This window comes from Sorghum bicolor, chromosome 9 (assembly GCF_000003195.3).
Source record: "Sorghum bicolor cultivar BTx623 chromosome 9, Sorghum_bicolor_NCBIv3, whole genome shotgun sequence".
Taxonomy (NCBI): domain Eukaryota; kingdom Viridiplantae; phylum Streptophyta; class Magnoliopsida; order Poales; family Poaceae; genus Sorghum; species Sorghum bicolor.
The window spans coordinates 53,444,980-53,471,921 of NC_012878.2; the positions used below are offsets into that span (position 1 = coordinate 53,444,980).

The window sequence follows — 26,942 nt, forward strand, 5'->3', positions numbered from 1 at the left end:
CTAATTGCTCTCGGTTTCAGAAAATCAGGTGGGAGTGGGATTACACACTTCTCTGTCCCACTGTCGCTGTCGAGCTTTTTGACAAATCCAGGCAGCTCGTGATCGCACGACGTTATCTATCGTCTTTGTATGGTGAACATCAACATCACGGGCATCCATCATGTTCTTTACCTGTCCTGGTTACGCCTCCATCAAATCGACACATCAGCTTTATCCAAGAGATACATTTGAGTTGCTAACTGATTTGCTGGTGTCGTCATTTTCTTTTTCCTTTTTTTCTCGCTCTCTCCATATCAGACATCACATAGCAAAGACTGGATATCTGCACCCATTCCATGCATGACAACAACAATTTCAGACCACATAACATTAAGATTTGCACGAAGCATGCATGGAGTGAAGCTCTTGTGAGACTCCCCTCCCTTTCATTTCCGCAAATATCTCAGGCAACAACTAATTTATTGCTTTCGTCGAAAGTGAAAGAAACATAAAAAGATCAGTTAGGACCTCCTGCATTTCCCTTCTATACAACGCTACAATGTCAGCTACACACACATTATTCACCTTCATCAGTCCCTAGCCACCATTCTCTTCTTCCACTCACAGTACCCATCACCTCTTCAGCGGTTTGTAAAGCACAAAGCTCACATACTTGGATTCAAACCGATGGGTGACGCCGAGGGCGAGCAGCGACTGCGATCCCCACCCTTTCTCAATAAACAGATGGTTGAGAACGACGTGCTGTGGCTTTGAAGCTTGATTGTCAGTGTTGTCGGTGTCCCCAAGGACAGACATGAGAAGCTGGGGCGGGAGGGTGGGCGGTTCCTTGGCGAATTCCTCATCACCTGGGTATTGCAGGTCATAACTGTGTTCGGGAGATGGGGGTGCCTCAAACTCAGCTACGCTGTCGAGGCTCTCCGGAACGTAATCCTGTCCAAAAGCAAGTATCTTTTCAGATGAAATGGGAACCAGCACTATGAGAACTTTTCAAACAGCTTAAAGCAAAATACCCCCGTAATTTGCTTGTCTTTGGCTCTTTGCTGTTTAAATTCTCACAAGTTTGAATGCCGAAACAGAAATATAGCATCCTTACTGACATGGACATCGAGGAGGTTGGCCACTTGCCCTCTTTCATCAGTTGCATGAGGTAGTTCAGGGATGTATCTCAGCTCCCCATCTACAATAATCCGGTAATGATAAACTCCGGATGGCAGAACCAACAAGATGGCGTGATCTTTGCCAGACCTCTCTAATGCCCTCCTGAGATCACACGCCGAGTTTATGAATTTAATACTGAAAATGGGATGAAAATAAAGTCTCTGAAGATCCAAATTCTAATTTTGGGGGAAAATTATATACCTCGATGTCCAGTTATCCCATGATCCTTCCAGGAACACCTCATTTCCTCCTTGACTCCATGTAACCAAAGTTGGAATCCCCTTCTCTTGGGAGTGGTGGTTGGTGGATTCGCTGGTGCCATTTGTCGGTGAATGGTTGAAAACGGGAGAAAACTCGGTAGGTCTGTGCAGTGGAGCCACTGGAACCTGCAAGGAGCAGCTACATATCAGTAAGAACAGGACCAGCAACAAGGCAAATACATGTGACTAGTTCCAACTGAAAACGAGTTAAGCAACATAAAAATATGCTTAGTTAGAGGTAATAATAGTCCTATGAAGATTTCAGAACAATGCAAAGCATGGTCATTTATCTCCCAGTGTTATAGGATCTGAAATGGCCATATTCCCTTTAGAAGTAAAGGGCTAACAATCTACAAAAATTTGCATAGGTCAAGATGGAACTTGTGAGGTCATACGGTTCACCCATGTAAGACTATGGTTATGTCTATGTCCAATGGTGAGGGAAAACTAAACATGATACTAAGATGACTCTGGTAAAAAAGAAAAAAAAGAAGGGTCAGCCAGCTTCTATCCAGTTTGTTATTAAAAACACGACGAGCAACAATGGTATGGCAGCACAGTTGTTAGGACTATGAACTGTTGCAAGATAATATCTCCTTTTTAAGAACATTGCCCACAGCCCCACACATCTACAACATCAATGTGAGCAAAAAAAAAAAGTACCCTAAATGATCCAAGGGCCATTCATTGATCTCGTGCAAATTGTAGGTGATGATGAACTGACTCTGTTCCAGATCTAACTAGTGGTTACATTTAAGCCGAACTGAATGAAGTGTACTTGTGACCAATCACAAAATTCCTCAACAACTGATCGTACTGTTAGTCACATTTCTAAAACATGGCAGATGGCACCTAACATTATTTTGTTCAACGGGGACCATCAAAGAACCATGCAATCCATTCTACCATGTGCATCAAAAGCTGGAGAACTTTTTAGCAGAGTATGTTTTCAAGGAGACGACATGCCCTCGAAACAAGATCAGGCTGTAAAGATTTTGTCGAAACACGGTGTGTGATCACCAAGGAAGAAAAAAAATGATAGAAGCAACAATACTTGCATCAGCTAGTAGTTTGTGTACCCGACAGCTAAATATCCAACCAAAGTTTTAAAAAAAGGTGTAGGCGAATGTGATCTGAGAAAGGAAGGCCAACTTATCCACTACACCCAACCCAATCCAAGATTCAGAACTATGAAATCCATTTGCTAAATCCCAAATGCCTATCAATCAACTAGTCTTTACCTGGGGGCTTCAGCTGCAATATCATTTTTTTTCAAGCATTTTTTTCAGGATGCACTAGTAAAGTGGTGAGGTCCAGCAATGTCCTGAACAAGAATAAGCACTCTTTGGGAATACAGAACGGTGGATAGGCTGCAGTTTAGTGGATCTGTAAGCTGCAGCTTGTTCTATGCGCTGCTCCTACAGTTTGAAGTTCTCAAGCACCATGTGTATCAATCTGATGACTGAGCGAGAGAAAATGACCCAAACAGAAGGCATTCAGTTTCTATGGCGAACAAAAATAAGCAAGTCCATAACAGAACTAAATTGATCGCCAAGGAGGAGCACGAACGCAGTTCAACAGAACCAGGGATCGTCAACATTCAACAACGCCCCAAGTTATGTCTCTGTCATTTGTTTTTCCTTTTTCTTGCATTTTCAGGACTTTTCCTTGCAGTTTCGGGTAATAAATCATCACCTGCGGCGCGAAGAGATAGGGCACGGGCGGTGGACGCTCCAGCATCACAGCGTCTGGCGGCGAGAGCGGCGGCGGCGGGGGCCGCGCGGCGGGGCCTCCCGTCGAGCTGCTGCCTCCGCCGCCGTTGTGAGCCGCCGCCAGCTCCGGCGACGCCGCCATGTGGCCGTTCTCCCCCTCCTTGGCGCTCGCGTTCCCCATGCCCGCCGCCCGCCCGGATCCCCGCGCCTCCGCAGCTACTCCCTGCTCCCGCCTCCACCAGTCAAGCCCTCGAGGCAGTGAGAGTAGTACTCTGCACCCACCCCTCGAACACCGCCCTAATTAAGCAAGTGTTGTGGCGAAGCAAGCGACTAGGCGGAGGAGCGGGAGGCCGGAGGCCTCAAGACTTACAGTCCCACGCGAGGATGCCACGGGGATAGGGTTAATTTGCGCCGGCGAGCCACCGGAGCTGACAGAGATGGCGCGAGCAGCCACCGTCCGGTCGGTCCGCCGGAGGCGGAGGAAGGGGGGAGAAAATATAGAAGAACGTGGCGAGTCACGTGACCCGCACGCCGCCTCACGCGGGTTTCTGGAGTTATCCCCGGAGTTTTCTCCGCCGTCGGATCGACGGGCGTTGGGGGCATCTCGACCGTTGAGGTGTGTGCGTCCGTGCATGCATGCGTCGTGGGTTTAGAATTACCACGGTGCCCCTGGTAGTCTGGTCTCGGATTAGGCCGGCATATTCTGGTTTATCGCTGAGTGGGATTATCTGAATAGGAAGTCAACATTTTGGACGGTTTTTTCAAGAGGATATGTTCTTGGACGGTGACCGAGAAAACATGTTGATAAGGACTGGATGGTGACATGGTAATGGAAGCCACGTTCTCTCTATTTATTTTATATTATATAGAGTATGAATTTTAAAACTACTATTTTAAGTATTGAGCCTGGATTTCGATTGACGGGGTTTTTTTCCTTTTTTTTTCCAAAAATTAGCTCGACGTTATCTACAGCCAGGCAGCCAGCAAACGATCAAAGAAAGATGATGGCGTATGTGCGACCATTATATATTCGAGAGTTTGCTAGCTAGGTGAAGATTTGTCCATGAATCTTTTATCTTCAGCATTATCTAAATACCGACGGATATAGTGATTCAATAAATTTCTACTCAATAAAAATAAGTTATATTTATATACAAGTATGTTCTACGTTATATGCATTATTTATTTTTATCTCCATTTAGTAAAATAGAGGACGTTTAGAGTAGCTAATTGCATTAGATGTATTGCTAACTAATGACCTGTTTGGTTCATGACGAAGTTTGCCACGTCTAACCTCGAATAAATTGTGGTAAGCAAAATCAATGTTGGGTTGTTGGTAAAAGTTTAGCAAGGAAATAAATCTGTAATGTGTGGAATTAAAAGGTAACTTGGCTTTGCACTACGTTTAAGATGGGACTGGCTTCGGCGAACAAAGCCTGATTCAGTATGGACTAGCCTACCATCGAAGCCTAAGAATAAGACCATCTTCGCCATGTTCTAGGTGTCGGTCACCGTTCATATTGGTGACGGCTGCTCCACGAAGTTCTAGATCGATGCTCCGGACGGTGCCATTTCGTCATTTACGCCAAATCTCTTCAAGGTGACTGATCACCATTGTTGTGGCTGCACGGTGAAGGAGGCTCTGCTCCAACGATGATGGGTGCGGGACATTACTGGGGGCGCCAATCGCACCGGTTTTGATCGAGTATGTCATGCTCTAGTAAAAGCTTGAGGACATCCAATTAAACCAGCTGAACTCTGATCGCTTTTTATCTAGAAGTGGTCAAAGAACAGAGAGTACTTGGCTTCCTTAGTATACCGGTCGTTCTTCGTTGAAATGACAACCATGCTTGGTGCAAAGCAGATTTGGAAGGCCATTGTGCCACCAAAGGTGTAATTCTTTTTCTGAATTGATCGCGCTTCACGGTCATCTTTGGATTGCAAATTGTCGACATTGTCATGGTCTACAATAAGATGTCATGTGTGCGTTGACAACTGACCACCTACTGCTAGCTTGTGTCTATAGCTAACCGAGAAGTTCGGCATGACTACTCAACTCAGTGGGAATGCAGAACTAGGCACCGGAACCTCAAGATTTTTTGCTGGAGTGGTGGTAGGTACGCCGCTCACAAGCCCAAACTGGCCTCCATAAGTTCTTTGACTCCATGGTCATGCTGATCGCCTGGTCGCTATGGAAAGAGCGGAACCCTAGGGTGTTTGATAGTGCACTCCGGCTACCCCATTAGCAATGCCAAATCATTGTGGATGAGGCCAACACTTGGATCAGTGTAGGGTTTGCAACTCTGCCGGTTCTTTTCATCGCTAGCCCAACTTAATAGCTTGGTAGTCACCTACCGGTTGCGCCATGAGCCTATGTAATCTACAGCCTCATGCACTTTCTATTTTTCCGTTTGTGTGTTCCTCTAGGAGCTCAGGAACTCACCATTTGCTTTCATAACTTGTAATATTCTAAACTTCTTCTTAATGAAACACGAGCTAAAAATACGTGTTTTATAAAAAGATAAAAAAAAGTAAGGTGTTTTGTAGTTATAACGGTAAACCAAACATATAAATCTATAGAATTGTGGTACGTCTAACTTCTAACTTAGAGTGCGGAGACTTGTAATCATCATCATGATTTGAATAGACCTTATATATGTAAAAGGTCAGTGTGATGACTCATCCAAAGATTACCAAATGGCACGGCCAGACACGCAAAGGTAATTAAAAGGACAATCGATTTGGGAATGGGGAGAAAAAGCTCCTCGCTTCAAAAAAAAAGGGGACAATCGATAATGGTAACTTCAAGAGCAAGAGAACGAAGAAGTCAGGAGGACCATCACATTGGGCCCTGGCTCGAAGGGAAAGCAAGGGGCAAAAACGGTAATCCAAGAGAAATCCGATTTGAAGAAACTCGAGCCCAGCGCAAGAGAGAAGAGCTGAGCTGCTGTGACGATGATGATTGATTAAAAATAAATAAGCACGGACCATGATGACGAATCGATAAGGGCATTCACAATGCAGACTTTATCATAGAGTCTAAAGTTATTTATTACCTCGAACAATGTAGACTTAGAGTCTAAATAAGACTTGGAGTCTTATTTTTTTTTACCTCTTTTTTCAATAAATATGCTGCAACATCAGCAAAATACCATAAATAATATGTAATTAAGTGTCTTGGACTCTGTGATAGAGTCTTGCATTGTGAGTGCCCTAAAGGCACTCAAATGTAGACTCTATTATAGAGTCTAAAGTTATTTATTACCTCGAACAATGTGGATTTAGAGTCTAAATAAGACTTGGAGTCTTATTTTTTCTACCTCTTTTTTCAATAAATATGCTGCCACATCAGCAAAATACCATAAATAATATATAATTAAATGTCTTGGACTCTGTAATAGAGTCTTGCATTGTGAGTGCCTAAGCCGGAGGGGGACAGCCGGGCCGGAGGGCGAGGATTGGATAAAACTGGTAGGCCCGTGCTTATCCACTATCCCCCTCATCCGGTCATGCCCCGGCGCCTGCGCTGCTGTGTTTGGGGGCGACCCGACGGGGCCTCCGATCCTCTGCGACGCGTGGCCGTGTGGTACCACCTGTCTGCCTCTGCAGTGTGTACTCTGAGCTGGCTGGCATTGCGTGACGCACGACGCAGGTCGCCGCGGGCCAAACGTGCAGGCCACGCACGCCCTGCGAGACTGCGTCGTCTGTGGGCGTATTATTCCGAGACGTGCACCTGCAGCTTTGCACCGAAACCGTGCTCGACCACGCACGCCCTGATGAGTGGTGAACGGGCCGAGGGCGTGGACGTGAGTGCAACGATTAATCATGGGAGGCTGCAGACTCTATCATAGAGTCTAAAGTTATTTATCAATTTAAATAATATAAATTTAGAGTCTAAATAAGATTTGAAGTTTTATTTTTTCTACCTTTCTCTTCGATAAATATGCTGTCACATCAGCAAAATACCATAGATAATATGTAATTAATTATCTTGGACTCTGTAATAGAGTTTTACATTGTGAGTGCCCTTAGTATGTTCTTGGTGCTGTAAGTAGGGGACGCATCGCGCGGTCGGCGGTTGGGGAAGAAAGTGTTTGAAAAATCATGACAGTATTTTTCCCATTTTAAATTATAAGAATTTTAGAGAGTTAAAACATTTTAAATTTAATTAAAATTTTAGAAAAATATAAAGATTTATGAGATATATTTTTAAAATTCAATTAATAAAGAACCTAATAATTGGTATTATAAATATTATTATTTTATCATGTAAATTTGGTTAATCTTTTAATATTTTTAAAATAATTTATAATTTGAGATAGAGGAAGTAGTATTTATTTTTTATTTTAATAAAAAACACAGCTATATTTGATGCTGAAGAACAGAACCACTTGTCAGCACCCGATCTCCCCTGGTCGTCATGTGCTGTCCGCCTGCAACCCTGGCGGCCGTCGGCGTGCTTATCCTCTACCACGACTATGGAGTACAGTGTACAAGACGCCATTCTTGCCATCTTCTGTGTCCTTTGTGCCTTTATTTGAGGTGTTGAACCTGCACAGGTGTGGGGACAAGCATTGCAACTACTGTACCAATCAGGCTGCAGTATGTCAGGTCTTGTTTACTTCCCAAAAATTTTGCAAAATTTTTCAGATTACCCGTCACATCGAATCTTTAGAGGTATACATGAAGCATTAAATATAGACGAAAATAAAAACTAATTACACAGTTTGGTCAAAATTGACGAGATGAATCTTTTGAGCCTAGTTAGTTCATGATTGGACAATATTTGTCAAATACAAACGAAATTTATACTATTCACATTTTGCCAAAAATTTTGGAACTAAACAAGGCCCAAGATTGTGAGCGTTGCGAAACTTGCGATTTTCGAAGAGCTCAGCCGCGGCGTTCAGCATTTTTCGGCCCGTTAAACAGTGGTGATAGAGGATAACCACTGAAAATGCTGTTTGTTCAACTGGTTTGTTGAGCTGAACAGGTTAATCGACACGGATACAAGGTGTCGCTTCGACAAAGATTTTTGAAGAACTCTAATTTTACTCACTAAATTTTCACGAAAGTCGCTTTTCCTCTTTTAACTCTAAAATCGGACAAACTACCTCACTCAAATTTTCAAACCATGCATTTTATCTTCCTAGAGCGATTTTAAAGACGGATTTTGCTACAGTAAACGATGGTTTTATTTTACTTTTTAATTATTTTGGTTGAATTTTTAAAAAAAGCATAATAAATCATAGAAAAAATCATAAAATAGAAAATCTAATTTTGTTGGCCTCCTCATATAAGATTCAGCCGAAATAATTTAAATTGAAAAACACAAAACCACTGTTACTGTAGCAACTATTATTCACTGTAGCAAACCGTCTTCGAAACCGCTCCAGGAAGCTAAAATATACTGTTTAAAAAGTTGAGGGAGAAGATTTGCGAGTTGAAGGAGGAAAACTATAAATAAACAAATCACAAAAAGCCGCTGTGTGAATAAGGCCCCGTCCCCGGCCGAGTGAGCCCATAAGAGATAAGGCCCCGGCCCACGGCCGTGCATGGACCTGCAATCTGAGCTTGGCGTCCACGCGCTATCGTCTAAAGCCCAGCCCAGTCTATCGACAACAAAAGGGCCATCAAGGGCCGTCAAGGATCCCTACAAAGTTCAAACGGGCCCTTTCGAAAATCTCTCATTCGTAACATAGCTGAAAAGGTTATTCTGCTAAAAAAAAAGGGAACTGAAAAGGATATATAGCTTTAAAACTCAATCTGCTTTGTACATGGCAGAAAAAGAAAAGGCGTCCAGAATAAATGGATAGTCCAAGAAACAAGTCATATCTCATTGCAGCAAACTTCAAATTTTAGCTTTTTTAGCCATCGACGCCAACAGGGACTCAGATAGAACACCAACCAGACTCTCAATTTCAGAAATGTCGGACTCTGAATCTCTGATTGCAATCTGCAATGTCTGAACCGGAAACTAGCCAGTCAGCAGTTCAGGACTCCTCGGTGTTCGATGATGCACTCTTCGATATTCGTACGTTGGATCAACTCAAGCAGAAAGTAGACTTCGGCCATCCATACTTCATCTAAAACAAATTACAAATTTTTTCGAGCGCAAGATCAGCAGGACTCTATGCATGCTTCATCGTTTCTCTTCTCTTACATGACGAAACAGAGACAGACTCTCAAACTCCTTGGACTTGTCTAATCCTTTGAAGGAGAAATTAATCAGAGGCAGTAAATAACAAGGGATGAGAGATTAAGAATCCAATCTCGTTACACAAAATGTCTAAATTTTTTATCTCAACGCTATCCATCCATCCTACGTATATAAATTGAAGGCCAAACCCACGTGGTCATGCATCCAATCCAACACACAAACCAGGCAAAGCGCCATAGCATCGTCCTCCAACTCGACATGGCTTCGCCCAAGCTCATCGCCCTGTTCTTCGCCTTCGCCATTGCTTCGGCGGCGCTGCAGCCCTCGGAAGCGGCGAGGGTCCAAGTCGTCCAGCAAGCATTCAAGCCCGCGGCCGCAGGCCAAGAAGCAGCAGAAAAGGTGGCCGACCAAGCAGCAGCCGGCGGCGTGGCACGCCCATCGACGACACCTCCGGCGGGAGCGGGACCGGGCATCCCCGCTGGCATACCTCCAAACCTCCTGGGCGCGATCCTGGGCCTGCTTTTCCCGCCGCTGGGCGCCATCATCGGCCTGTTGCAGCCACTGCTCCCGCTCCTCCCGCCGCCGGGGTCGTCTCTTCCGCCACTCCAAGGCGGCGCCGGCAACCTGGGTGCCAGCTTGACATCGTTCTCCCCCGCGCCGCCGGCCCAACCCCAGCCGACGGAGTGCATGACGCCGCTGGCTGGCATGGTGCCGTGCACGGACTACCTCACCAACATCACCGTGCTGACGCCCCCCGGCGAGTGCTGCGACGGGCTCAGGTCCGTGATCAGCGACGCGCCCATCTGCCTCTGCCACGGCATGAACGGCAACATGAACCAGTTCTTGCCCAAGCCCGTCGACCCCATCCGCATGCTCATCCTCCCGCTCGCCTGCGGCACCGTGCTGCCGCTCCAGACGCTCTTCGCGTGCAACTGTAAGTTACAATGCCTCTCTCGCATTATGAAATTTCCACAGATTTTATGTATATATATGCTTCTTTCCCTTCCGTCGCAAGGAGATTAATCTGGTGATGCTGATGCATATGTTTGTTCATATTTGATTGACAGCGCAACAGGTGCCGCCGATAATGCCTCCTATGGCAGCAGAGCCGCCGGTGACACCTCCTTCAGCGTCACCGTAGATGGTTTCGTCGAGTTCAGATGCTAGTAGCGATAGGTGTTCTTCAGTAGTGTCTTCTTAGTTTTATAAGATGGTATTAGATCATATATATAGTTTAGAAAGTCGTTATAGAGAGTACATGGTGGAGGCAGAGTCATGTACTGTAAGTAGTTCAGTCGCTTGGGATCGTCCATATAATGGTCAACGATGTTCTGCCTTATAGAGTTACCTCGGTGTTATTACGTGGTCGTGACTTTTATTTCTTTCTTACTGTGATCGTATTTACTTGCGCCCGTAGAACCAGTAGCGATATTGCCAAAGCTGAATCCCGTGACGGTGGCCGGCTACGGCGAGCAATGACAAGCCCTCGTGCTCTGGTTTTCCAGCACGCGTCTCAAACAATTTCAGTCGGACCATTTGCTTCATTCTCCCAATATCTCTCTAGCGACCAGCGCCAGGCTCACAGTTACAAAGCAATAGCCCCATCAGAGGGGCGCATTACAGCGAGGCCCGAGGCCTTTGCCCTATCTAGCACAGCTCTCTGCAACCATCTTCGCTCGATGGCTACACTACTCTACTGCTCCATTATTGTTCATATATACCGATGGCCGCCGTACGTCTAGCAGTTGGCGTCGTACTCGCCTGGCCCCTGCTTCAGCCGCGGATTGTTGGAGAAGCTGCAATGGAAAACCAGTAAGGCCTTGTTCAGTTGAGGAAAATTTTTGGTTTTGGCTACTGTAGCACTTTCGTTTGTTTGTGACAAATATTATCCAATTATGGACTAACTAGACTCAAAAGATTCGGCTCGCGAATTACAGGTAAACTGTGTAATCAGTATTTGTTTTTGTCTACATTTAATATTTCATGCATGTGCCACAAGATTTGATATGACGGGGAATCTTGAAATTTTTTGGAACTAAGGATCGAGAGCCGAAGAACATGGTTGTGATGTCTGTCATGGAGGAAGCTATCTGTTCCTATACCTGGTGAGGGGAATGTTCTGGAATGGTCCTGATGTCGGGATTGTGCCACAGAAGTCATTGCTTGAGAAATCTCTGCACAGGGACGAAGCCAGGAAAATATTTAGAAGGAGCTGAACAAAAGTTCTACATCAACTTAGCTCTACTATTACTCATTGTAAATATAGATTAATGATGAAATTCACAAAATATATCTAAAAAATAAAGTGTTCAGCCCGCCCTACGTTATAAATTTGTGTCTAAAATTAGAAGGAAAACACTAAAAATTCCACTGGGCCAGCAACGGCAGGGGGGCTGGAGCCCCCCTAGCCCCACTGTTGGCTTCGTCGCTGTCTCTGCAACGGGTAGGAAAACAGTGTTACGGGCTGGGTCTGTTTGCTTAAGCTTATCTGTCGAATCTGTCAGCCATTCAACAGTATTTTTCTCTCACAACAAAATCAATTACTTCGAACAGTACTTTTAGGCATGACTCTTCAGCCAAGCGAACAGACTTGACATACATGGGACTGCTAGTGTGTGTAGAGAAATGAACGACAACGACACTAAGATCTCATGCGTATTCGAGAAAAAACTACACTAAGATCTAAGAAATGCTGAGAGTTCAACTCTGTAGTATTGCACTTACACAGTTCTAAGGTTGGGCAGTCCAGAGAGCTCCCTAGGGATCGATCCTGTCAGGCGGTTGTGGTCGATACGTCTGCCAAGCCATGTTCAGTTCAGACGTTTCAATCGTTCATGCAGTGCATTGCGCGTGATGTACATGAGAGCTGAGCTGAGAGACAGTGGCTTACAGAAACTTCAGGGACCTGAGGTTCCCAAGCGTCGTTGGTAGGGGTCCTGAAAGGTCATTGTTATACAAATCCATACTGATCAGGTTCTTCAACTTGCCGAACTCTGACGGGATCGGGCCCTGCAGACTGTTTCCGCTCATTTCCCTGCTCAGATGCCACAAGTGATGGAGAATCAGATGAAAAATAGTTGACATAGATAAAAAAGGACAGGAAAAAATTTTAGTTCAGAGCCGTGGAAGAGCGTACATGTATTGCAGCTGCTCCAGTTTTCCCAGCTCGGACGGCAGAGGACCAGACAGCCTCATGTTAGCAAGCTCTCTACCCATCCATCGAGAGAAAATCACCACGCCATTAAAATTTGATAATTAAATGAAAAAAAAAACAAATCTATGCTCCATATACATGTTTCACATTCCAGGAACGTCTACGTTCTGGAAACGTGAATGTTCTAGTTCCCACGTTATAAAATGATACCTGAGGTCCCGTTGCGGAAACAGAGACGGAAACTTGGCCCAAACACAACGTTTCTCGCTTAGTGGGCTGTATCCTAGCGTGAGTACGGCATGGTCTATGCAAGTAGCAAGCCCAGCCCATTCAACAAGAGAGGAAGATCACACACTCACATACGGTCGACGCGGTTGTCGTCGTTGCACATCACGTGCAACCACGTGCATGGGTTCACAAGGCTCGGGTCCCAGCTCGTGAGCACGCCGTCGGGGTCCTTGACGCCATGGCGCAGGGCCATCAGCGCGTCTCCTTCCTCGTTGGCCGCCACCGGTGCCAAGGACACCACGACCACCGCCACGAGGACGGTGATCCACACGCCTGACGCCGCCGGGGACAGGCTTCTTGTGTCCATAAGCGCCGCCGCCACACGTTGGTCGAGACGACGATGTGGGAGTGAGGAAAGTAGCAAGTGCTGGTGTGCTAATGTAGGGCTATGCGCCTCGAGTTGTAGTCTTGGGTGGTTTTTTAAGGAGGGGAGGAAGGGTTAGAGCTAAGGTGGATGGTTGTGTGTTACTATGTGCATTGAACTGTCCAGTCTACTCTTAGGTGGTTTTTTAAATTTTAAGTGACATGGAAAGCTTGGAGCCAGGGTGGTGGCCGGCTTCAGTTACCACTTTCTAGGAATATGATTTGGTAAGTGGTATATTTTTCCGTTGTGTCACTGACACTGGACCTTCGACTAACGCCTTGTTTAGTTCGCAAAAATTTTTCAAGATTTCTCGTCACATCGAATCTTTGATCACATGCATAGAGCATTAAATAAAGATAAAAATAAAAACTAATTACACAGTTTATCTGAAATTTGTGAGATGAATCTTTTGAGCCTAGTTAGTCCGTGATTGGACAATGTTTGTCAAATAAAAACGAAAAAACCAAAATTTTGCCAATTAAACAAGGCTTAAGGTTACAGTGCACCGATGACGACACGGTCAAACTAGATGTATGTACATCTTGTTAACATTGGTGGCGTCTTTCTTCCATGCAGTCAAAGTGGAATCTTAAAGAGCTTAACTGTTGGCTGGCTTCCGTTACTACTATAGCGAAAACACTTTGAATACTGAGAAAATTGCAAAGAGTAAGTGGTGTAATTTTCCATTGCATCACTGACAGTGGGCCACCGATGGCTACGCGACAAAACTATAATGCTCTGTTCAATATTTATAGCGTCTTTGTTTCCATACCGTCAAAGACCCAACTGTTTATGTCAAAAATTGCGGGGAACAACTGTACTCCACCAAAGTGCATGACAACCTATACATTCAACTTAGGAATGACGTTGCCAATTAATTAGTTTTGAAAAAACTACATAAATGACTATTTTTGAGCTGGACATGTATGTATTTACAGAAATATGTTTATGGGAACTTAATGTGCGGGCTACATGTATGCTACTTATAATTGCATAAATAGCAAAAAAAAAAGTTTCTCTTTATCCCCCAACCGTGGATGTTGCCGTACGTGTGGTCGGTGGTCCTTTTCCTTTTATACTGTTTGAATCTATTCTATATTTTTGATCACAGCTAAATGGTTGAAACATGTAATGGTAATAGATGGTTAAGTGTATGCTCTATGCAATTATGCAAAGGCCAGAATGTAACTTATTTCTTCAAAGAAAATGCTAAATCGATTGCTTTAGCCGTGGTAGCAGGGTGTCTGGAGAAGAGGAATTTTGGGTTTCAGCTAAAATTTGAACTGAAACATAAATCTGGATCCAATCCACCAATCTAGTCCTTTAGTGTGTAGCATCAATGCCTGTTTGAAAGCTTTTTTACTGCCATAAGAAAGCGAACATACGTGAGCAAAAGAAACAAGTATTCTTTGCCAATTTTCACATAGAAGTGCTGCAACGCAAGTAGTTTAGATACACCTTAGAGCATCTCCAACAGTTATGCAATTGGACTTTGCATTCTTGAAATTTGCCAAAAATCTTAAAAATTACTCTCCAACAGTTTTGCATTTGACTTATGCATTTTGGCAAACTTGGCATTTGATGGACCAAACTTGGCATTTTTGCATAAGCACAATGGCTTGGCAATTTTGATATTCTGAGAATCTTGGACTCCTTATCGTGCCCGTACTCCCCACGTCACGGTAGTTTCCCGCGAGACGACTCCTCCCCGCGCGCTGCCTCCTTTCTTCGTGCGCCGCCTCCTTTCTTCGCGCGGGGATGAAGGAGATCCATCGCTGCCTCCTTTTCTTGCAGCGACGTGAGGCTACCTCAAGTAGATGTCGCCGGCCTAGATCAAGCAGCGACCTCTTTTGGTGACCTCGAAGCCCTCCTTGCAGAAGCCTTGGGACTTGGATGTCGCGGTGCTACATGGGACTGGTGCCTCGATCAGATCTCGACGACCTGGACCAAGCGGCGACGTGGACTTGTGGGATGAACACGGCCGCGCGACGCGCGAGAATTGGCGGCGATGAGCGAAGGAATTGCGCGCGACGGGCGAAGCAATTGCGCGCGAAAAAAATAGTTGGGTCCACTATTTTGGGAAATGCCAAGTCAAAAATACCAAACACTTGGAGATGAACTTATTTTTCCTTTGGCAAAACGTTTAGAGACTTGGCAAACTCCAACAAATGGCAAATTCCAATTACATAACTGTTGGAGATGCTCTTAGGATGTTCCTGTGAGAAAGTCAAAAGGGCAGAATATATGCTTTCCTTTTCTTTTTTTTGGTGCCATAACCCCCTTTTAAGAATTCTTTATCAAACAAGTTATTTTGCAGCACTACAACTGAAATCTTGTGTATGACCTAACATGGGAACACTCCAAAATATATTCCCGAGCTGATCACTTTAACATATTCCCGAGCTGGCTGCACCGTGGATACATGAAACGAAGTCAGTATAAATAATATTGATCAGAAATATACCACAATCTTTTTTTTTATCAACATAGCTTCAGGTAGCTCCAGGGGCGTGCCCTCTTCTCAGCAAATGTGAAAGCATGTTCTGTTTCTTGGTACATGGTTCAGCTCAGGGCTATTCCCTCGATGGACATGCTTGCTAGAAACTCTGTAACACCATCCTCATAATTACAGGAGTTGTTGATGGATACTACAGTGATAAGAACAACTGGACGTGGCTCGTGGCTAAGGGATCAGGTGCAGGGTCAAAAACCCGTGCAACATTCTGTTGTTAAGATGATATATATTCACATGCGAATGATCATCTCGTGGGGAGGTCAACTCTGAAAAAATTCTGTCAAGGCGCAGAAGTGTGCTTTAAGACTTGCTCATACCAGGGTCTGCTTTGAACTCCTCCACTGGGAATGCAACGCCGCATATGTTTTTCGCACAGATTTCTTGATCCCACGGACCCATCAAATGGGATTCAAATTCGGGTTGTGTTCTATCTCGCTCTGAATCCGGTGATAATGCATCTATCCTTGGTTTCTTGGGAGAAGGCTGCATGCTCTCTGGGTAGTCATCTAAGCTTGGAGGTGAATCTGAAAGCTTCTGATCCTCAGAAGCTTTAATTGATCCACCAAGCTTTTGTTGCTCCTCAATTATCATCTGCAGGTATCTCCCTTGTGCTTCAATTCTTAGTTGCAGTTGTCTTTGAACCTGAAAATGTAACTTATTCAGATAAGCAAAAGAGAGTTCGCAAGGAAAATTTAGATTGATGTTGAAGCTAAAAGAACTCATAAACTACAAGAAAGAAGTCAAAACAGAAGAAATGCCAACAAGAGATTATTGACAACTAAGCATTACTACAACCACGAGAAGGAACCATCCTTAGGTGTAACTTGACAAATAATAAGTGAATATTAAGAATGGACTAAAAGATCAGCTTACCCCAGCTAAGTAGGATTGTTGGTAAACTAAAATGATGTAAACTTGAACAGAAATAAATTAGTTAACATCATTCAATAACAGACCTCGAGTTGCTCATGTAGCCGCTTTTGAACCTCCATTTGCATCTTTAGTGCCTCGTTGATTTGCAATCCTCTGAAACATTTCAGAATATTTGTGTAATCCATAAGGACCAGGCACCAGCCATAACAGCTATGCTACAGGACACAGCTGAGTAAAGATCACTTACGGTGCAGAATCCGTGTTCGAGAGGGAATCACTCGAATCTTTCTTTTCGTCCTTGGAACCTACATGAGATGCCATCGTAACAAAAGGCAACAATGGCTGTTTAGTTCTTGTGTTTGACCGAAGTGAAGGAGACAGGCAGAAGAAAAAATTTGAAGGCCACAACAATATTCACCTTCAGCAGGAGATTCCGGTATATACTTTGCAAGGCGATACTTCTACACAGGCACCAAGGAAAGGAAAGTATTAGTTGCAGTGAGACATTTTGAAATCTGTTTCCTTTGAAGGAAATTCTTCACCTGCAAATGGCTCTTCACATGATAAATCGTGATCCCTGGTACACCCATCACAGTGAGAACCCCTTTAGGTGTAGCTCCTGAAGAAATATGATAAGAGCCTTAGATACAAAGTACTTGTAGCTGAAATCCCCAAAACACCAAGTACCCTCATGATAACCAGCTAGCTTATCAAAAGTCAAGTTTGGATTAAGAGAGTCAGACATGTGCCACATGCAACACTCAAAGCTGTTTCCCATGGACAAGGATTACAGTTCTCAAGGCATAAACATTTTCCAATGTGATTGGATTTAATAACATAGCACACAGTTATAGAAGCTCACACATACTTAAATAGCATGCTCATAGGAATTTCGAAAAGTGTGCAGCAATCTGATCCTGAACATTTACATAGTCGGTTTAATTGATTTCCCAGTTTGCTACATATAAATGGCACGTATAATGTACGCAGTTAATTAATAAACACATATACATGACTGTTTCAGCAATGCATCAAGTTAACCACACTGACAAATACTCAACTGAGAACAGAATACTCACTATCTGGTCCACCAAGCTGTGCAATGGCATCCACAAAGCGATTATGAAGATCTGATGTCCATCGTAAGCGTTGTTTCCCACTTCCTACAGGATTAGCAGGGTTGCTTACGTTGGGTCCACCAATACCTCCAATATTACTTGCATGTTCATTATTCTGAGCCCTCTGCTGTGCAAAGGGCACAGAAAAATTCTTAGCATGGTACATCATGTGAATGCTGCAAGAATTGAAAGGAGATGTCATTCACCCAAGTAAGTCTAAGCATAGTGAGAAAATTAGGATAATAAAGTTATAATCGAATTCCTGACGTTTATATCTCATCAAATATATCGAATTGATGATAAAATGCAAGGAGAAAACAAATAAAATCCTTATATAATTTCATTGTATTACTGTCCTGATTACGGATAAAATACTTTGTTTTGAAATAGAATAAAAAGAGCAGCATCAGCGCATTCTAGCATTACAATTCGAAATGAAATCAACATGCTTCAAATCTATCGAAATAAAATCAACATGCATGCTTCAAATCTAAGGGTTACAGCTACATACAAAACAGTTGCAAGCATAGACATGAAAATAAATATACCAAATCACCCAAAAACAAGACTACAAAAGCCAAGGATGGCGTAATGACTAAGCTCCAAATGGCAGACAGACCAAGTTTTTGCAACAAATAGCTTTCACAGCTCAGTATGACCAATAGAACAGGAAAAACGTGGCAGCTGAATCTACAACCTCGACAGAAATTTAATGAATGACAGAATACTTGAGAGCAGCCAGATGTCTAAGGGTAGAACTAATTTTGCCATTTTTGTGGTCCAAAATGCCCAAAGGAACCTTGAACACCCACCCAAGGATGGAGCTCATCGAAGCCGAGGTTTTGAAACAGATTATAATCGCTGAAATGTTCTGAAGCAAAGAACAGAGAGCGTCCGAGCACAATCAAGGTGGAAACCAAACTGGATCGGAAAGCAATCCCAGGCTCTACCGCTATAAGCAAAAAGCACTACCAGTCCAAATTCACAGCATCCTACTGAAGAAAGTCTCAGCATCCGCAGATAACTCGTAATCCAAAAGCACAGCAACTAGAGAAATGTAAAGCGGTGTGTAACCAGGACACCATTCCCACCGAAACAAGGCTCGCCGCAGGACTCTAGAGCAACCAAGCGATTCCGAAGCGGCAAGGCGCGTCGACACGTAGCCTCGTACTAATCCAGACCAAAACTTACATCCCCACAAACATACATCAGCAAAGCTCTAGCTAGAAGACAATCCAGCCAAGCTCACAAAACCAGATACTACCAAGGCACAAGACCCTCCGGCCGGCGCCCGCTTGCAGCTCTGCGTATGGCCGGAAACGCAGCGAATTCAGCAGCGAATCCTTTTTTTTTTCTCTCTCTCTGTTTTTCTTTTGGCAACGGGGAATTCAGCGGTAAACCTCGGCGACAGAAGGGAGGCGGACGGACTCACCGGCGGTCTCGGGGGAGCGCCGGCCCGGGCTGAGGGGGCGTGGCGTGGGGAGGCGGCGTGCTCGTGGCTCGTGGGGGGCAGGGAATTGAATGCCGCCGCAGGCAGGGCCCTGATGCGGATTCCTAATCGGGGTCAAAAAGGGGCGGAGGAGATGGGCGGCGAAGGGAGAGGGGAAAGCGGCAGGTGGTGGTGTCCGGCGAAAGCGACGCGGTGAGAGGTAGGGGGAGGGAGGGCGGGGAGTTTGGGGATTTTTCTCCCTTACCGCCCTCCGGTGGTTAGGGTTTCGCGCGAACCGAACCGAGCCGAGAGCTGGAGGAGTGGAGGACCGAGTCTACTACAGCTGCAAACTTTTTTCTTTTCTTTTTTTGCGTCAGTAGTGAGCTGGAGAAAGCACTCGCTGATGACATGGGCAAGGCCAACAGTTGTCTTCTGTGTTTTTTTTTCTCGTGGCCATTTCGGTGTGCTATAGGACGCCCTGTTTAGTTCCTACCAAAATTTTTTTCATCCATCCCATGTAATCTTTGGACACATGCATGGAACATTAAATGTAGATAAAAAAATAAACTAATTACACAGTTTAGTTAAGAATCGCGAGACGAATCTTTTAAGCCTAGTTACTTCATGATTAGCCTTAAGTGCTACAGTAACCCACATATGCTAATGACAGATTAATTATGCTTAATAAATTTGTCTTGCAGTTTCCTGACGAGCTATGTAATTTGTTTTTTTATTAGTTTTTAAAAATCCCTACCGACATCCTTCCGACACATCCGATGTGACACACAAAAAAATTTCGTTCCCAATCTAAACAGGCCCTTCACGCTGAAAACCAAAAGGTTTTCAAGATTTCTCCTCACATCGTATCTTATGGCACATGCATGAAACATTAAATATAGATAAAAACAAAAACTAATTATATAATTTAGCTGTAAATCACGAGACGAATCTTTTGCTCATAGTTAGTCCATGATTGAATAATGTTTGTCACAAACAAACGAAAGTGCTACGGTACCGAAAACTTTTCACTTTTCGAAACTAAACAAGGCCTTAGATTCCGTGTTGTGCTACCCGAATCAATTGACGCTCGTCAAAGGCAGTTCCGAGCACCATGCAATGCATTTCCTTTTCTTTAACTTTATTTGGACCTGGTTTAGTTCACCCCGAAAACCAAAAAGTTTTTAAAATTTCCTGTCACATCAAATCTTTCGACACATGCATAAGCATTAAATATAAATATAAAAGAAAATAAAAACTAATTACACAGTTTATCTGTAAATCGTGAGACGAATCTTTTTATCATAGTTAGTCTTTAATTGGATAATATTTATCACAAACAAACAAAAGTGCTATACTAGTGAAACCAAAAAAAATTTCGCATCTAAACAAGACCTTGGTCAGATTTTACTAGTCGTAACATTGGAGAGAATCCGGGTGTCAGATTTTACTAGTCGTAAGGCCTTGTTTAGTTCCGAAAAATTTTGGGAAATGGACACTGTAGCACTTTCGTTTGTATTTGACAAATATTGTCCAATCATGGACTAACTAGACTCAAAAGATTCGTCTCGTCAATTTCGACCAAACTGTGTAATTAGTTTTTATTTTCGTCTATATTTAATATTCCATGCATGCGTCTAAAGATTCGATGTGACGAGGAATGTGAAAAATTTTGCAAATTTTTCTGGTAAGTAAACAAGGCCTAACATTGGAGAGAATCCGGGTGTCATTTCAATTCCACGTTGCGATGCAACTGCTGCGAGCGGCGTGACGTACGGTGAGATCCTCAGATCAGGGGAACCCACCCCCATTTGAATTGAATGCGGGCACGGGGAGGAGAATCGAATAGGGGCTTGTTAAGGCCTTGTTTAGTTCCAAAATATTTTACAAAATTGATATTGTAGCTCTTTCGTTTGTATTTGACAAATATTGTCCAATTATGGACTAACTAGGCTTAAAAATTCGTCTCGTCAATTTCGACCAAACTGTGCAATTAGTTTTTATTTTTGTCTATATTTAATACTTTATGCATATGTCTAAAGATTCGATGTGACGGAGAACCTGAAAAATTTTGCAAAATTTTTTAGGAACTAAACAAGGCCTAGTTTCCAAAAATTTTGCAAAATTTTTCAGATTCTTCATCACATCGAATCTTTAGACGTATGCATGGAATATTAAATATAAATGAAAATAAAAACTAATTACACAGTTTGGTCGAAATTGACGAGACGAATCTTTTAAGCCTAAATAGTCCATAATTGGACAATATTTGTCAAATACAAATAAAAGTGTTATTATTTTTATTTTGCAAAATTTTTTGGAAATAAACAAGGCCTAGGAGATTGGATGCGATGCGATGCTCTCATGAGCGCGCGAGCGCTGAAAATGACCGAAAGGCCGGAGCTGAGAACCGGCCGCAGCACTGCAATGTGTGTGCAATGCAAGGCTCGATCTCCTGCAAAAGTTGCGGGGGGGCAGCGAGATCTAAGAAGTATGCGCGACGCAAGACATCCCGGGACAATCATGGCCTCGGAGGAAAACAGCAAAGGGACTGGGAGGGTGGCGGCCTGGCGGGGAAGCCCGCTCATCATCATCGCCTTATCTCCCGGCAAAAGAGGGAGGGCCAAAACGTCCCGTGGAATCATTGCGAGAGTGCCTGCCTGACCTCTGACGTAGAGACCGGTTTAACTTATAACTGATCGTATGATCATGTTTAGGCCTAGTTTAGTTTTAAAAATAAATTTTAAGATTTTCTGTTACTTCCTACATCGAATCTTTGGATAAATTTTTATGAAAACAAGCCCTATCAAAAACGGGTCGTTTAAGCAGTGACCGGGCGGGAGGGGAGAACAGATGGTCAGATGCGATGTCTTTGTGTCAGTGCAGCTGTGGATCCGTGCCGTGTAGGAGTAGGGTGTAGGGGCCAGGGCGCCCGGGCCGAGGATACCCTGCTGCTGCTGGAAGCCGCTGGATCGCGGTGGTGTGCAGATGTGGCAGCGGGCTTGCGACCTGCAGGCGGAGGGAGAGGGACCCGGGGGCGCGTGGATTCGACCGGTCGGGACGGCGACGTTATCGGTTAGAAAAGCGCCGTGGAAAGCCGCCGTCTCCGGCGGTGCACGTAGGAGTACTACGTACGCATATGCCGTGTTGCACTGCCCCGGTCTCCGTGTCCCTTTCTCCTGTTTCTCCACGTCGTCCGTCCCGTCGAGGTCCTCGGAGCGGAGCTACGGTCGGATCCACCGAGATCGCGGCCGAGGCGAGAACAAAACAAGAGTGGACGGACGACCGCAGATAAGCCAAATCGAAGCTAGCCCCCACTTCTGTGCTGGATGGCTACCGCTTGCTTTGCTTGCTTAAAAAAAAAAAAGAAGAAGAAGGCGCGGGCGCGCGAACGGGACAAGGGAAGGTGCAGTGGCGGCGGCTGGCGGGTTTTTGTTGCTTCCGCTGTCAGCACCAGAGATTACACGCAAATACGCAAGCAGATCCAAGGCCGACGATGGCGTTTTGTCCGCTGCGAAACGGGCGCTGGAGGAAGAGCATCGTTCTATTCTATGCGCGGTGGACGGACAACAACGGACGGAGGGGTGCACCTTGTTCAATTCTTTGTCCTTTGTCTTGTCTTCGAGGCTCCACCGCCATCAACGATCAGCAGGAGAAAACCAGAGCGAACACAACAGGTGCAGACGTGCGTGCCAGCGCTAGGCAAACGTTGCGGCAGGCAGGCAGGCAGCCATCGGAGACGCAAGTAGCAGTAGGAGTAGAGGTCCCTAGCTAGAGCGGAGCCGGCACGAGATGGTCCGGGCGTGCGTGCGTGAGTTGTCACTTGTCAGCTGTCCGGTCGATCGACCAATGGCCGTGGCCGTCGTCCGTCTATCGGCCTTCGCCCATGCCTCGTTAGTCAGAGCCGCATCTCTGGCATTGTTTAGTTTCCAAAAAATTTTGCAAGTTTTTTAGATTCCCCGTCACATTCAATCTTTAGACGTATGCATAAAATATTAAATATAGATAAAAATAAAAACTAATTGCACAGTTTGATCGGAATTAATGAGACGAATCTTTTGAGCCTAGTTAGTCGGATAATATTTGTCAAATACAAACGAAAGTGTTAAAGTGTCGATTTTCCAAAAATTTTTGGAACTAAACAAGGCCTAGTACATCCAAAAAAACAAATGATCCTGTATATGTATGTACTCCGTACGTTTGAATATTTGATCCGTCGCTCTATGCCCCAGCTCCCCACCTTCCCTGGTCAGTGGTCACCCGTCTCCATGCGAGGACGCCCAAGCTGCGACGCTTGACGACTGAAAAGAGCATGCGCTGCACCTCCATGGGTGTAGCCACGCACGCGACAAAGGTCAAAGGCAAGCAGGTGCAAGACCGCGCACGGCGTATCAAAGACATTCAAAAAGTTTTTAGATTTTAACAATATAGTACTCTCAATTTTATTTGATAAATATTATATAATCATAAAATAACTAGACTTAAAAGATGAACTTACAAATAAACTATATAATTAATTATTATTATTATTTATATTCAATGCTTTATATATTTAAAGTAAGATTCGACGTGATGTGACAGAGAATTTTTTTTTGTGTGTGAATGGACTAACAAGGCCAAAGGCCTTGCTTAGTTCACCCTGAAAATCAAAAAGTTTTCAAGATTTCCCGTCACATCGAATCTTGTGGCACATGCATGAAACATTAAATATAGATAAAAATAAAAACTAATTACACAGTTTAGCTGTAAATCACGAGACGAATCTTTTGATCCTAGTTAGTCCATAATTAGATAATATTTGTCACAAACAAACGAAAGTGCTACAGTACCGAAAACTTTTCACTTTTCGGAACTGAACAAGGCCAAAGTTTGGACGTAGCTACGCGCGCGTCGCACAACTACTCCTAGGCCTTGTTTAGGCCTTGTTTAGTTCGCAAAATTTTTTAAGATTCTCCGTCACATCAAATCTTGCGCCACATGCATGGAGCATTAAATATAGATGAAAACAAAAACTATTTGCACAGTTCATCTGTAAACCGCGAGATGAATCTTTTGAGTCTAGTTACTCTAAAATTGGACAATGTTTGTCAAATAAAAACGAAAGTGCTACAGTGCCGTTTTTCACCATTTTTTCGAACTGAACAAGGCCTTAGTTCACCCTGAAAACCAAAAAGTTTTCAAGATTCCCCGTCACATCGAATCTTGTGGCACATGCATGAAACATTAAATATAGACGAAAACAAAAACTAATTACACAGTTTAGCTGAAAATCACGAGACGAATCTTTTAATCCCAGTTAGTCTATAATTGGATAATATTTGTCACAAACAAACGAAATTGCTACAGTTCCGAAAAGTTTTCACTTTTCGGAACTAAACAAGGCCCTACTCAACGGTACTACACCACAAAACCAAAATTCTCATGGCCCGGCCGGCCGGCTCTCCTCCCCCCTCGCCGCGTTCCTCCCCGTGAACTTTGGAATCGATTCCAAATGAGCAAGCGGGACAGCTGAGTTCACGTCGCAGTACTACGGTACTGTTGGTACTAGCTAGTACTCGTACATCGCGCGCTCATGTCGCGTCGTAGGTCGTACCCTCCGGACCGCCCGACCATAATCTGGCGTACAACGTCGCTAGCCCACCTGACCGCGGGATCTTGCACCGCTCTCGTCGAGTTCCAAGGGATTATAGCCAGCTGCCATGAGCAGGCCCAGGAGCAAGCGCACGGGGCCTCATCGACCACGGACCGATGTGCCGGTCCGCCGCCCGCCCACGCGACACGGTCGACGACGACGGCGCGCAGGCGCACCACGGCCACGCCGCGCCCGCGCGGCCGAATTGGTGGTGGGCTGCTGGGTGTCCGCCAGGAAGCTGCGGACTGGTGCTCGGTCTGGCACGCACGGAGGAGGCTCACGAGTTGGTCCAACAGTCGGTCCATCCATCAACCCGCACGGGCTCGTTTACAAAAGGCCGGCCCGTCGGAGCCCCTACAAACTACGTATAACCCACAAAACACCCAATCCCTACGCGGATCGGAAGCCCTTGCCGAATTATATGTGGTCTTCTACATTTTGTAGTTGGCTGTTATTGCATCTTGCATAAGTGATAGGAATACAGAGCTTTAAATCTGAGCTTCATCGTCACACGTTGATTTTATTCCGTCCTCCGCCACTATATAGGATGGTGTCTACATCGATCTGTCTTGTGTGAGATTCCAAAACAGAAAAGGTTAGACCACCTAGGTTCGAGAAGAACTACATCTTGGGATTACCTTTATTATTGTTCGAGAATGATACAGATAGTTAGGATGAACTAAAGTTTATGTGCCTCCTTGACGAAGGCGTGAGGGGGGGGGGGTATTGATATGTTTCTGAGTGGTGTCGACAAGCAACAGATCAGGGGGAGCCTTTTATAAGGCCAGTCTCAATGCATAGTTTCATGGCACAGTTACCAAGACTATAAATTAGGTAATCGAGCCACAAGAGTTTCATAGGGATGAAACTCCTCTCTCATCTGATGAAACTCCTTCATTTAATGACCCTGCTAAGTCAGCAATTTGCTTATGTGGCACTCTATTTAATATGTATGACACTTCTATAAAACATACATTGAGACTGACCTAATTGACACACTCAGTGCATCCGGTTTTATGACCGAGAGTATGGTTATCCTAACTGAGTGGTGGTCCAATGAAGACTGCGGGTGCCCTGGCGCGGCCTTAGTCTAGCAACCTAGCACCAACGTTAGGATTGAATCTAACTAGGCTCGGATGTCATAGGTCTTGTTTAGTTCAACCCGAGAACTAATTTTTTTTTAAAATTCTCTATCACATCAAATCTTTCGGCACATGCATCTAAACAAGGCCATAGTGTGCATAAAGATTGAAGCCTAGCACCAATGTTGCGCTCCATAAAGCCATGCATAAAAGCCTCGCGCGCGACTGAATTAGGAATAAGAAGTTGAGGTAAGATTTTACAGTAGAGACTAGAGACTGCTTAATTAACATATACAATAACATGCGAAATGAAACAAAGTGTGTGCAAATCAAGGCAAAACCGTATGGCTGCAATTAATTTTATGTCAGATATTTTATTTTAGAAGGAAATGATGAGCTAACAAATTAACTAACTCTGGATGGGTCATAATAATAAAAATGAATTTAAAGAATTAGCTACCGCGCAATGATGAAGGGCTAAACCTTTTTCACGAATATATCTGTGTTTAACATGCAACCTCAGCCAAATAGAATTTAGCTTTCATTTGAATAAGCCTTGGAGCTTTGCAGCGGAAAGCTTTCAGAGATTTCTCTTATGCGCCGTTTGGACCTTTTCATTTACGGGAATTAAAATCTACTTAATAAATTAAGCTATTTGGCTTGAAGTTTGATATTTCTATCACTTTCTAAAGTTCGCACACATATATATGTCTATCTCAAATTCATATGGTGAGATGAAAATTGATTTTATAGATTATTATCCTATGTTTCTACTTTGCAACTTATAATACTCTCTTCAACTCACCTCCCTAAAGTAGAAATGCAACACATAAATATATCTCTCATATAGCTTACAATAATATACAAATACAATCCATATACAACCATATTAACTTAATTAATTTATGTATAAATTATAAATATTAAAATAAATTCAATTCCAAGGATCTAATAAACGGGGCCGGCCTAGGTTAGTTTTCATGGACTGTAGTGTATAGTTGAGTCCAGGAATCAACCAAAAATTTGTAGCCATCTATGTTACCCATGCAAAATGCAAACACATTCCAACTATTTTTCTACCTGTACAGAATTCTTCCAGAGAGCAGCAATATCTATCATACAAAAAAAGCAAACGGCGGTCCTTGCATCGAGTTGTTTTAAGGAACAAATTAAACCAGCAGAGACGGGGATAAAAGTTCC

The 26,942-nt window shown here is 44.0% G+C and overlaps 4 protein-coding genes across 7 annotated transcripts; 1 reads left to right on the top strand and 3 right to left on the bottom strand.

Moving 5' to 3' along the window:
• On the bottom strand, positions 384-3,759 carry LOC8064171 (SNF1-related protein kinase regulatory subunit beta-1). 4 transcript variants are annotated; one of them, XM_021448269.1, is made up of 5 exons: positions 3,501-3,759; positions 3,114-3,402; positions 1,360-1,544; positions 1,098-1,260; positions 384-930 (listed from the first exon to the last, which is right to left on the bottom strand). In XM_021448269.1, the coding sequence occupies exons 1-5, from the start codon at positions 3,731-3,733 to the stop codon at positions 613-615; spliced, it is 1,188 nt and encodes a 395-aa protein (XP_021303944.1). In that variant the 5' UTR covers positions 3,734-3,759; the 3' UTR covers positions 384-612. The 4 variants fall into 4 exon arrangements, with proteins under 4 accessions (XP_021303944.1, XP_002441300.1, XP_021303945.1 ...); XM_021448270.1 differs by having other exon boundaries at positions 395-930; positions 1,011-1,260; XM_021448271.1 differs by having other exon boundaries at positions 761-930; positions 1,094-1,260.
• LOC8064172 (non-specific lipid transfer protein GPI-anchored 2) lies at positions 9,496-10,631 on the top strand. Its single transcript, XM_002439949.2, has 2 exons — positions 9,496-10,224; positions 10,358-10,631. The coding sequence occupies exons 1-2, from the start codon at positions 9,549-9,551 to the stop codon at positions 10,429-10,431; spliced, it is 750 nt and encodes a 249-aa protein (XP_002439994.2). The 5' UTR covers positions 9,496-9,548; the 3' UTR covers positions 10,432-10,631.
• Positions 10,823-13,154, bottom strand: LOC8077036 (leucine-rich repeat protein 1). The gene is made up of 6 exons (XM_021448343.1): positions 12,804-13,154; positions 12,427-12,498; positions 12,181-12,324; positions 12,015-12,086; positions 11,393-11,464; positions 10,823-11,086 (listed from the first exon to the last, which is right to left on the bottom strand). Exons 1-6 carry the CDS (start codon positions 13,037-13,039, stop codon positions 11,029-11,031), a joined length of 654 nt encoding a protein of 217 aa, XP_021304018.1. The 5' UTR covers positions 13,040-13,154; the 3' UTR covers positions 10,823-11,028.
• Positions 15,527-19,243, bottom strand: LOC8064173 (myb family transcription factor PHL7). Its single transcript, XM_002441257.2, has 7 exons — positions 19,035-19,243; positions 17,564-17,778; positions 17,027-17,103; positions 16,903-16,945; positions 16,732-16,789; positions 16,568-16,637; positions 15,527-16,253 (listed from the first exon to the last, which is right to left on the bottom strand). The coding sequence occupies exons 2-7, from the start codon at positions 17,769-17,771 to the stop codon at positions 15,912-15,914; spliced, it is 798 nt and encodes a 265-aa protein (XP_002441302.1). The 5' UTR covers positions 17,772-17,778; positions 19,035-19,243; the 3' UTR covers positions 15,527-15,911.